We start from the raw sequence: 12,086 nt of genomic DNA on the forward strand, positions 1-12,086 counted from the left end.
GTGTGTGTTTGTACTCACGGGACTCATTGGTCTTGATGTATAAAGACTGGCTGTACGTGCCGATGCTAGCTGATGTTAGGGCTGCAACCTAGAGAGAGAGAGAGGGAGGGGGAGAGAGAGAGAGAGAGAGAGAGCGAGAGAGTGAGAGAGGTTGGAAGGTATTACTCGATATGGTTAATTCATGTTGCTGTCAATAGGGCAGTCATCAGATCCCTATTGAATGCTAATCTCAATCAATGATCGGAACAGGGGCGACAACGCTGTTTGATGTGATTCACTGATCTCAGTAACACAGGAACAACAACAACACAACACTGTACACCATGAATGTCAACACCTGATCTTGACACCTGAAGCCGTGCATAATGAGAATCTCTATAAGGACACAGCAATCTTTCATCTTAACTTTATATGGTGTTTGTTTGGGATAACATGATGACAGCGGTTTGTGAGAGATGTGAAAATGTTAGAATATAATAATGTACAGCAGCAATCACACATTAAACACTGTGGTTATTGCAGGAAACACATAATTGATTCACCCCCTATTAATTGATTGAGTAGTTTTTGTTTTTGTTATTGCAATTTATACATTGTATACATATATTGTAATAGCATTGCTATCCCCCAAATCACAAGTGATCATGATGTGGTTACTTTTTTTAAGCAGCAGTCAAACTGAAGAACCTCATCTTCACAATTCTTTTAATTTAATATCTTGCCAAATGCTCAAGATGGTTCCTAATTTTTTTACAAGGATTAACAGACTGATACACTGTGCAGGGTCAATGTAAATGCGCATAAATCTAGACTTTCATCCTATTGGCAGATTTCTATTTTCACCGTGGCAACAAAAGTCACGTTGTTGTCATTTGGTCCAATGTTGGCATTGAACCAAGGACATTGTAACCACCTGATGTGCATCTGAGCACCCAGCATGCATTTGAGGTATAAACAATATGAACACAAAATTTGGAAACTTTCATCCGGGCCAAAAAAGTTCACGCTCTCATCTCTGTGCACGTTTAACGTGCATGGATGAGACATCGTAACATGATACACGAGCACACACACGTGCACACAAATACACAACTATAATCGCTGTGCACGTCCGTCTCTATGAAGGTCATTGTGGGTTAATGAATTCTGAAAAGTAATAAGCACGATCACATTCAAGCTCAATGACAACAGACAGTGGAAAGAGCCAAGGCATGAACAATCCATAGATCCGTTTACCTGCTAAATTATTCAATCAGGATCAATTACTCAGCCAGATAAAAGAATAGTCTGCTCCCATGGGATCTGCTTTAGCCAGTCAAATCCTCACAATAATCTGACAACAATGTGTGTGTGTGTGTGTGTGTGTGTGTGTGTGTGTGTGTGTGTGTGTGTGTGTGTGTGTGTGTGTGTGTGTGTGTGTGTATTCACAGATATAAAGTTGCCAAATACACCACATAAATATTTGAATAATATATAAACCCAATCCCGCTCTGACACCCACACACAGGCATAATATCCAAACAAAGTGGACTCTACATGTGTTCATAGTGTACAGTACATTAAGGTGTTTTGTTACCTGAATGTGGTATGTAGAACCAGACGTAAAGTCATTGAGCAGGATTTCTGGTACGTCCAGGTATTTGGTCACCTGTGTGAAGCTGGGATCAGGGTAGGGACACACCTCTTTGTACCTTCAAGTGGAGAAAAACAGCTTCAGTTGATCTACTATTGATTTAAAAGATACGTTTTAATATGTGGAAGACATATGGAGCCAGATTAACATTAAGGGTGTGTGGGGTGGAGTTGAGCCCAACCGAATAGATTTTCAAGAAAATTCTAGATTCTTAAAAGTAGAACCCAATAAATCAAACCATCAAAGTTTAACTTAAATGCATAGACCACACAGCCTTTTGTTGGCAAATATGTCTTAAAAAGAGCCCTTAAATTGTCTCTTGTTCAAGTGCAGTCTAGAATTAAAGACACACAACCGATATCTAAACTCACAAAGGGAAATGAACCAAGTTTTCTGCACAACAAATAATTACCGTATGACATATCCCACAATATTGTTTTCATCAGGTGGCGTATTCCAGGAGAGAAGAATGCCATTAGACCCCACAGCATCTCCTTCTAGGGATGAGGGAGGACCAGGAACTAGAGGAGAGGAGAGGAGAGGAGAGGAGAGGAGAGGAGAGGAGAGGAGAGTGTAATCTGTTCCCGAGTATCAGTTTGATCGATCAACTGTGCAGTCATGTCAATAAAGCTGAAATGCAATAAAGATGTTCAGATAAATAACCACTGCATCAAAACTGATGAATACAGCAGGAGAGCGGTTTGAAGAATAGTGTTGTCTGTTGGTGGACTGATCCTCTTCGAAGTGTGTGTGTCTCTATGTGTGCGTGTGAATGTTTCAGACCAAACTCTGATGAATAAGCTCTCACACAGCGGTGGCATTTCATTGACATTCACTGCAGACCCATTCATTCTGCAGTTCAAAAGCTGAGGCTTAAGTTACCTAAGCGGAATTAAACAGGGAAGGGAGACACACACACACACGCACACACGCACACACACACACACACACTTACATGTTCGTGCACCTGCATACACTGCACACACACGTCTTCACAACTAAGTGGGTGTGTATGTCACATACAGGGACTGAATCAAACAGCAGAGGGCAGAAGAGAATTGGTTGTTGGTGGGCATCCCGAACTAAGCTGATACAAAAGAATAATTGTGTTTGTTTGTGTGTTTGTGTGTTTGTGTGTTTGTGTGTGTGTGTACATCTTTTATTTCTCACCACTCTCATTAGTGTTGACCATGCGGCTGACTGGAGAGCTGATGTTAGTCGAGGCCGCTGTTACCATAACAGTGAACTCTGTTCCAGGAGTGACACTGTCCACATCCGCCTAAAAAACATTGAAATACATCACCACACACACACACACACACACACACACACACACACACACACACACACACACACAAACACACACACACACTTATATTACCAAATCGACTGGTAAACCTAGAGCACAGCAACAGCATATTAGCAAAATCTATCATGGCATTCTCAGGGTTATGAAGAATTTTTTTTTATAATTAAACTGTGCATTTAAAATGTTTATCTAGAACCAATCATATGTATCTTATGATTCCTTATTTCATGAAGTTAAAACATTGTTGTGTTTATGTCTGAAACAAGCGTTGGACGTGTGCAACGCTTGTGTATTGTCTGAATGTATTGTCTGAACAAAACGCACTTTTCTGTTTGTGTGTTTCAACAATCGCCTGTATCCTTGACAACTGTAACATGCCGGCCTCACTAGCATTACGTTGCCTTATCTCTATTAAATATGTGGCTTGTGAGACAGGAGGAACTGTCTGACCCACACCATGCAGATGTTTTAATGCCCACCAGGGTATATTCATGATCACCCCTGTGTACAGGAACGCCAGGTGGTGAGTCTTACCTGTAACCGAACGTCCTGCAGCATTACCAGCAGCAAGATGAACGAGAAGGCCATTCTGTTTACTGGCGTTAAGATCTTAAGTTTAAATGTAGCAGGTCCCCATCAAACTTTAGCTGTAGTTAATCCACTGAATAGAAACGTTCCAAAATCTAGCAGTCAAACCGGTGAGTGATGTCAGTCGAGGTCAAGGGGTCAGAGGCGTTAGTTGTCCAGGCAGTGAATAATGAAGAGTCTTGATCTTGAGGTATTCCCAAATTTTCGTGGTTGACCAGAAAGGGCAGTGGGTCCTTTCATTAGCACGGGGCTAACGCTCACCCTCTCTTTCTCTCTTTTGGGAGAGCTGCCTCGGCAAATGAAAGATTCAGGGTTGAGCTCATGAGGCCGAATGAATAAATAACGAGATCTATCACTCAACTCTGCCTGTGTTGCATGCGTGTATGTGGTGTGTGTAGAGTTACATTTCAGGGGGTATCTGACACCTGGCAGCCGGGAAAGAGGCGTGCCGTGATGAAGTGGGAGGGGAGACAATACATGTTTTTGTGTGTGTGTGTGTGTGTGTGTGTGTGTGTGTGTGTGTGTGTGTGTGTGTGTGTGTGTGTGTGTGTGTGTGTGTGTGTGTGTGTGTGTGTGTGTCAGAGTTATGCACCATTCAGATTAGGAATGGACAAGGCCTCTGTAATTCCAAGTCAGCTCAAGAATGTAAATGAATAGAATTTCAGCTAAGACAGGATGAGGAATTGCAATTCGGAACTGAATTTAAGGAAGTAGAATGGGATTCAAATTGGTTCAAGAAGACAGTGTAGTGTAGATATACCTTCAAACAATACGGATGAACATTGGAATAAGAATTTGACATGACACACACACACACACACACACACATACACACAGAAAACTCTCTGTTTTAAGATGAAGAATTAAATCTTCATGTCTTCACAAATTAGAACGTTATTCTGATAAACTGACAGAATAAGGTCAATTTACACACATTTTCTCTACACCCAGAGTGTATTTTGTGTAAATTCACAATCATGTAGCCACAAGGCCTGAACTCAGGATGTATATAACTATATATATTCTGGAACATGTCCTTGTTTAGTGCAGGTGAGCAGTACTTATTTGGGCATTATCTGTAATTGTGTGTGTACCTGAATGTATCCATCACGTGCCGGGTGTATGGTGACCCTTCCCTGACTGGGCAGCAGGTTCACATGGTAACGAGCCACACACCCTGCTGCCTGCTTCCACCGCAGTGAGAAGGCACGAGGGGACACGCTCACAACGCTCAGTCCCCGCACTGCTGAGGGCACTTGCCAAGGACACAAAAGGAGTGCAAGGTTCAGAGAGGAGAAGCTATTTTCAGTAATACAACGTGGAGGTGACTAGTGCAGGCCTGTATCACCCTGTACCTGTGGTTACAGTCAGAGAGGCAGGACTCCCCGCCGTCACACCTCTCACTCGCTGGGCGCTCACGTTGTAACTGCAGCCGTCCGCCAACCCTGTAAGCACAGCAACCCTCCTCTCCTTGGGTACGATGAGTGTGTGTGCGACCGTGCTGTTCGCTACAGTGACCCTGTGGAAGTCAAACTCACCCAATCCATTATCCCATCTCACAGAGAATGACGAAGAGTTCACACTGAGCAAATGAAGGGTGCACAATCCTGCTGGGCCTGAAAAACAAAACGTTTTCACATTTTTTAATGATTTAGGTGATTTTATTCTACTACTAATACTGTACAAGAGGCGTGTGTGTGCCTGTTTGTGCCTTACGTGTGTGGAACTCTCTGTAGACTGTTTGGCTGGTGTCTGAGCCCAGCACACTCTGAATGCTGACACCGTATTCTGACCCTGGGATCAAATCCCTTATCTCATAACTTGTAGTCTGGACAAGCAGCTCATGCCTTGATCTCCTGTCCACAGGTAAGAGGCCGAAAACAAGCTGAGAAAAACAAACAGAAATCCTCAGTGTCTTTATGAGGGCCAATCCCACTACTATCACTACTAACTACTGTCAAAGTCTGGGGTACTGTATATGCTATTTGCTTTGCCTGTACTGCATATTCATCTGTGTCATCTACTTCTCTCTCTGTTAGTGTGGGTTTGCGTTGTGTATGTGAGTGCTTGGTCATTCTTCCTGGATGTGGCTCGAAGGAGGTCATACATCTTTAAAGGGCCGGTAACCAAAGCTGTGCTGTGTCGAAAGCAGTTACTAGGCAACCAACAGGTGTGTATGGATCTGGACACAGGTTGCCTTCTTTGAACTCTTACAGAAAATAACAACCTGTATAAATGCACGCCGACCCTTGCTGCTTTGATTGTGAGAGGTATTGAGTCATGGATGAATGAGATAATGTGCCACCTTGTAGCCCTCCACTTGTCCTGGCGGGGGTCTCCAGCTGACAAACACAGACGTCACAATCTGCTCTGCAAGGATCAATTCCTGTGGCACTTCTGGGACTGGACAGAGAAACCCATTACGAAACATACTAATACACCATCATCATCATCGTCATCATCATACGTCTTTTCATAAAATCTCGAACTCTTCTGACTTTTATTTTGTAATACAAATGTCATACACATACATACACACACATAAACTGCATTATACTCACTAGTATGCAGGCTAATAGTTGCAGGTTTACTCCTCCTTTCCCCACTGCTGCTAAACACTTCAATGGTATAACAGCTCCCAGGAGTAAGACCCTCAAAAATGTAAGATCTGAAGAAAACACACAGATTTCACTGTTAGTCTTTTCTGTTACAAAAGGGTGTTTATATCCCCTAAGCAACATTCCACTCAGTGAAGTTTACACGACCTTGCGTCCTCATGGTGACAGTAATCACAAATATTATTGAATGAAAAGAGTGAGACCGACCTGAGCTCCTTTTTAAAAATGTCGAGCTTTTGACTGGAGGTTTTGTTTTTGATTGACAGGATGAATCCGCTGACCACTCCTCTGACCTCACTCCAACTTATGGATATAGATGATGTTGTTTTATTTAAAATAGACGCCTCCACTGTGGCAGGGGCTTTAACACAGAAGAAAAAACTTTTGGAATTACTCAAGAATAAGATTTTGCCAAATGTGTGTGTATGAGTTTACCGGCAGTGATATTTATAGCGACGGGGGAGCTGTCGGTGAACGATTCCTTCTCTGTTCGTACTGCAAAGTGATACAGTCGTCCTGGAGTCAGACCAGAAAACACTGCACGCTGACTAAACACCTTCTGTGCCTGCAACACAACGTATATAACAGCTTATATACACTAGATAACATACAGTATAACAGCACAATTCCCTCATAATCCATGAGGGTAGGGAGGTTTAAACACATTCATACATAAATATTATATACTATAAACTATGAATCTCCCTCACAGAAAGTGTTTATTAGTGCCTTGCTCAGGTGCATCAAACCTGCATTTTACTACTGTATTTCACTTTGCTATATCTGAATTCTTTCATGTCACATTATGATACAGAAATGTTTTACCATGACTGTGTGGTCACAGTTGAAGCAGATGACCTCATAGTTGAGCGCCTGTCCTGGTGCAGGATCCCAGAGAAGCTCTATAGCAGAATCTGTCACCTGCCCATCCCTTAATCTGTCAGGAGGGACCAGGCCTACAAGCACAAATCATACTGGGATTACTGATCAAACATGTTGGAAATGCTAATTAGATAAATAATTACAAAACTAAAAAGGTAGTTATTATGATGGTTGAATAAAATGAAAAATACAACAACAACAACAACAATAATAATAATAATAATAATAATAATAATATAATGATGAAATAAAAACATAAATAAATAAATAAAAGAAATAACATAAAATCCTTATAGTTCTATAGCACTCTTAAAACATTCTTTATTTTTAGGTGATATATAGAAATATAAACACAAGGGTAGCGTACTGTATGTGTGAATGTGTGTGTGTGTGTGTGTGTGTGTGCCTGTGTACGATTAAAGTGAAGCAGTGGTGACTCACTTGTTCTAATAGGTTGGGCAGAGTGACTGGGTCCAGTCCGTTCTCGGCTGGTGCTGAACACCCTGAGATGATGTTCTGATCCTGGACTCAGGTTGCTCAGGGTGACCATATGAACACCCGTTGACAGGAAGTGCCAGTCACACGTGTATCCACACAATCCTTCACAGGCGTCGTCACACACTCCCTGACACACACACACTTTGACCCCATCAATTAGACCTTCCCGTGGAGGCTGGATGTACAGTTGGGCAGAGTTTGTCCTCACTGAGAAAGGGATGGCTGCTTGTACTGGCATTGGATCTGAATATAGATGCACACACAAAAGCAGAAAAATAGATTAAAATGTTTTATAGAATGAACAAAAACCAAAGTGTAACTATCTCTTACCAGTTGTGTGTATGATGCTGGTCCTCTCGCTCTTGTCTTTACCCCTCAGTGAGACCACGCCCACTTCATAAGTCTCACCAGGAGTGAGTCCACCCAGAGCGACACACACAGAGTCATTTACCCACAATGCACTAGGGCTGGACTGGTTTATCCACAGTGACTTTGGGTTGTGGTATTTGAGTGGGTGTGATGTGATATTATAACCATCTGGGGGGTCATCAGAGGGGCGGGTCCAGCAGGCTGTGGTGTTTCCCTCCTCACTCAATATCACCAGACCACCAGGGGCTCTCACAGCTGAGAGGCACACAAGCAGCAGAGAGTAAAGCAGCGGCCGGCATAAAACTAAACAAAATACTATGCACACAACACCTGAGTCAACTAATCAGGTGAATGTAGAGCAGGGAGAGATGAGCAGATTTGATCATGTCGAGACAAATTAAATAGTATCAGCTACACCGATGATCACAGAGAGAAAGCCAAAACAAAGTGATGCAAACTGGCTTTTGTTGTTAAATTGAAGGATTTAACGCTGCAGTGGCTTCATAATGTGTTCTCAGTTTCACCACTCAGCACTCACAGGGCTGATAAGACAAGAAAATAGCTGTGGGGTTTTTGCCTGCATTAAGTGTCATTCAGTGATGCAGAAAAACTTCTTCAGTTTCACAAAAAAGCCAAATGGATCCGTTTAATTTGGGATTACGCTGCCTGGATGAATGAGATAACTGTACTAAGGCAAACACAGAGAAATTGTGCTTTTCTGTGGCTGTCTGGAGTTACTTGTTCTAATTTTTGTGATGTTTTCAGAGCCAAGACAAATTAAAAAGCCACAGATATAGTTTCAAATCAACTCATATCATTTCTCATATCATTTCTTACCTGTCTGTACAATCAGGGGTGTGTGTCCACAGCTCTCAATGCCATGCTGTGTGATGGTGTAAACTCTTATCCTGTACTTCCTGTATGACTCCAACCCTTTAATCATTGCAGTGTATAAATGCAGTCCACCACCTCCTGATGACCTGGAGATGTTGGTCACTCCAGCTGTCCTCTCTTCTCGTGACAGTAGGTCCATATGGTGCACAACAAATGTCCACCCGGCCACATGCTGTGCTTCCTGCAGCATCCAGTGAATGTGTACCTGACTGTCTGTGATGTGGCCAAAGGTGATATTTTGCGGAGGAAGAGGCCCTGTGAAGAAAAGAAGAAAAGCTTTGATGCTATTTTGTTAGCAGATGTTTATGCGCTGGAATGCTGAAGTGTCACTTCAACCAACACTGATTGGAAATTGAAGCTTTCATCCACAAAATGACACAGCATGATTCGAACAACTGGCAGCTCACAGTAAACCACAGAGAAACCAACAGAAATAAGTGGGTCAAATCAATAATGGGGTTAATAATAATAACAATGATAATAATAATAATAATAATAATAATAATAATAATAAAGATAATGATAATGATAATGATAATGATAATGATAATGATAATGATAATAATAATAATAAATAGTTGGTTAAAAGTGCATTTTATTTCAGGTTTTGTAATCTGCTGCATGTGTGTGGCTGGTTGTCAGCTGACTCACGAGTGTATGCAGTGCGTGTTTGTCCCAAGCTCCAAGAGGAGCCAGAGGGGTAAGCGGCTCGCAGGGTGAAAGAGTAGACGCTTCCTGGAGACAGACCTGCCACTGTAACTCCTCTGGAAGAGAGGAAGATGGGGACTTTCACAAGTTTCTTTACACCACTCCTGCTCTGTGTTCCTTTCTTGTCCTCTGTCCACTTGAAGCCTCTGTCCTTTTCACCGCTCCCCGGCTCTCCCCTCGCCTCCTCTTGGTATTGGAGCAGTATCTCCGAAACCGAAAGACCAAATGAATTAGCGGAGGAAAGGTCACTCCAGCGAAGCTCTACTTCTTGCTCTGTCACCTGCACCAGGTCAAAGGAGAACGAGGTAGCGGATGGAGGGACTGGAGCCGAGGGAGAAGCAGAGGAACATCATCAAATCCTGAGTAAGCTTGTGTGCTTATAACCCTGAGTTTGCTTTTTTCAGGGTATTCTTACAAATAGTGCAAATGCTCTGAACAAGGTGCACTGTCAGCTACCCTGGTAGTGGCAGATGAAGGGTAAACGGATGTTGCAGAAGAAAGGAGTGAGAAAGTATCCTGGCCCTGTGGCGTTCCTCTGAAGGGCGAAGCAGTCGGTCTGATTGGCCGGCAGTAATGAGGTCGTGGAGTTGGTGGTGTTATAGGCCGAGCCGTCAGACCAGAGAGGCCGGCCTTCCTCCTGTGGAGCGACGTGACAAACATCATCATCATCTCTGCTGTTACCAAGTTGCAACTCCAGCACTTCTCTCTAAGGAGGAGGCGCTGCAGTGGAGCTTTTGCTGTTTTGAAAGTAAAATCTAATACCCTATCAGCAATGCACTTCACGGATAAACAATGATGTCACTGATGGATTTCTATTGCATCACCCACTGTCTTGAAACAAGTTTGTCAGGGCTTAAGTTGAGGCAGCCAAAATGAAATTTATGAAATATTATGTATTATGTATGAACACAGTTTCATACTATTTACGAATTAAATATTAAAACAAAAGTTCACTTGTGCTTCACCATGTGTGTTACCTGCTGGTCATTGAGTCCTGTCCACAGCAGCAGCAGGTCGTTGCGGCTAAGCAGATGAGAAGACACGTAGTTGAAATCGTCCGGTGTTTGCAGGTCGGCCAGGTGACCTCCAGCTGCGGCGTCTCTGCAGCTGTGCTGGGCGTCGCTCCAGGGCAATCCTGCTCTCCTCACCGTGTAACAGCTTCTCCCATTGGCCAACCAGCCACTGGGGCACTGAGCTATAGGTCAAAACGAATGTTGTCAGTTTGAATGTTGATTATTAATCCATCATTTTGCTGAAGAACATGTACATATGTGGAAGGTGTTTGTCTTGTACCTGTTTCCATGCCGAGGCTAAATGTCTGCTTCAAGGTCACATGAAGATCGCTGAGCAATGTTGTCGCCGTGATTGTGATTTTGAAGCGTGTGCCAGGCTGGAGATCTTTGACTGTGTACTGGGACTGTGCCTCAGCTGAATTTATGTGGAAGATGTGTGTGACAGATTGTGTGTGAGTGTTATAGAGGCTCAGAGTGGAGAGGCTTTGTTGTTCGACCAGTTTCCACGTCAAGAGAGCGGTAGTTGCCGTGCTGTATACATGGAGGGAAGAAAGAGAGACAGGAACTGGGGCAAAGCCAGATAAGATGAGAGGAGAAACGATACATTGTTACTTTTATATCAAGCTACAAGTCCCAGTTTAAGTATTCTAAACAAGTATATCCTTTCCTGTGCTATGAAACAAGACAGGAGCATTTCCAAACACATTTCCTGTTCAAGAAACGGTGCCAATCAGTGTCAGAGGTCGCACATACTCACCAAAGTGAAATGCTTTTGCCTGCAGTGTGGTTTTATTCCTGCTGGCTCTCAACGTGATGTTATAGCCGTCTGAGTTATCAACCAATCTCAGCAACATCTTACAGTAACCAGAATATCCTGAGTGACGGATGGGCTCCGCATACACCTGCAGAGGAGTTGTGAGAGCGGCAGATGTATTTCTCAAATCAAACACACTAAAACTGAAGAAGCTGAACCAAACTTTGTCTTCTCCCTTGTGCATCGCTCTGACCATATGGTTATTTGCAGTCCTGCACATGATTGTGTAGCTGTCTGGATCTTCACTGGAAGGGAAGGGCTGAAACCCAATTTCAACCTCAACAGGGTTTAAATGCTGCTCACAGATCAGCAACACCACCTATGGAACAGGTACAGAATGTTAGATTTGTAGTCAAAGGAGGACATGGAACATTATAGTCATGTCTTTCCAGGTGTTCATATTACAAAGAAAAGGATATAGTGTAAGTGAAAGTCTCACCTGACATAAACTAGCAAGTATCCATAAATGCTGGGTTGTATCCATCAGAGCAGTGGGGTCACTCCATTTCACCAATCAGGCACAGAGCAAACCGGATGAGTCGTCACTTTCCGATGTGAATTAATGACACTTGAGGAATTTTTCAGACCCTTTGTAGTCATGGAAGCTCTATTTTGATTTGGAGTCACTGCTACAAAATTTCCAAGTCTGACCTCAGGACTGTAACCTCTCAATGTAAAATGAAGTTATTGTAATCTCACCCAGCAAAAGGTTAAAACCTGTCCGTCAACAATGCTGCTACACAGAGCGTAGACTTTAAAT

General features: G+C 42.9%; 1 protein-coding gene across 1 annotated transcript in view; it reads right to left on the bottom strand.

Moving 5' to 3' along the window:
• The window catches only part of ptprq (protein tyrosine phosphatase receptor type Q), a 29,602-nt gene extending 17,792 nt beyond the window's left edge, over positions 1–11,810 (bottom strand). The window contains exons 1-22 of the mRNA XM_076142386.1: positions 11,766–11,810; positions 11,520–11,645; positions 11,270–11,414; positions 10,793–11,077; positions 10,477–10,694; positions 9,956–10,136; positions 9,443–9,820; positions 8,735–9,046; positions 7,859–8,152; positions 7,472–7,771; positions 6,974–7,104; positions 6,584–6,713; positions 6,356–6,509; positions 6,092–6,198; positions 5,836–5,933; positions 5,247–5,415; positions 4,886–5,146; positions 4,625–4,785; positions 2,804–2,912; positions 2,046–2,154; positions 1,577–1,691; positions 19–88 (exon numbers count right to left, since the gene is read on the bottom strand). Of these exons, the coding sequence (XP_075998501.1) occupies positions 19–88; positions 1,577–1,691; positions 2,046–2,154; positions 2,804–2,912; positions 4,625–4,785; positions 4,886–5,146; positions 5,247–5,415; positions 5,836–5,933; positions 6,092–6,198; positions 6,356–6,509; positions 6,584–6,713; positions 6,974–7,104; positions 7,472–7,771; positions 7,859–8,152; positions 8,735–9,046; positions 9,443–9,820; positions 9,956–10,136; positions 10,477–10,694; positions 10,793–11,077; positions 11,270–11,414; positions 11,520–11,645; positions 11,766–11,810 (3,898 nt within the window). The remainder of the gene's footprint in view (positions 1–18; positions 89–1,576; positions 1,692–2,045; positions 2,155–2,803; positions 2,913–4,624; positions 4,786–4,885; positions 5,147–5,246; positions 5,416–5,835; positions 5,934–6,091; positions 6,199–6,355; positions 6,510–6,583; positions 6,714–6,973; positions 7,105–7,471; positions 7,772–7,858; positions 8,153–8,734; positions 9,047–9,442; positions 9,821–9,955; positions 10,137–10,476; positions 10,695–10,792; positions 11,078–11,269; positions 11,415–11,519; positions 11,646–11,765) is intronic.
• Between the last annotated feature and the right edge of the window lie 276 nt (positions 11,811–12,086).

The sequence above is a fragment of the Genypterus blacodes genome, unplaced genomic scaffold, assembly GCF_046128005.1.
Source record: "Genypterus blacodes isolate CSIRO-AG114 ecotype Tasmania unplaced genomic scaffold, CSIRO-AGI_Gbla_v1 ptg000021l_1, whole genome shotgun sequence".
NCBI lineage: Eukaryota > Metazoa > Chordata > Actinopteri > Ophidiiformes > Ophidiidae > Genypterus > Genypterus blacodes.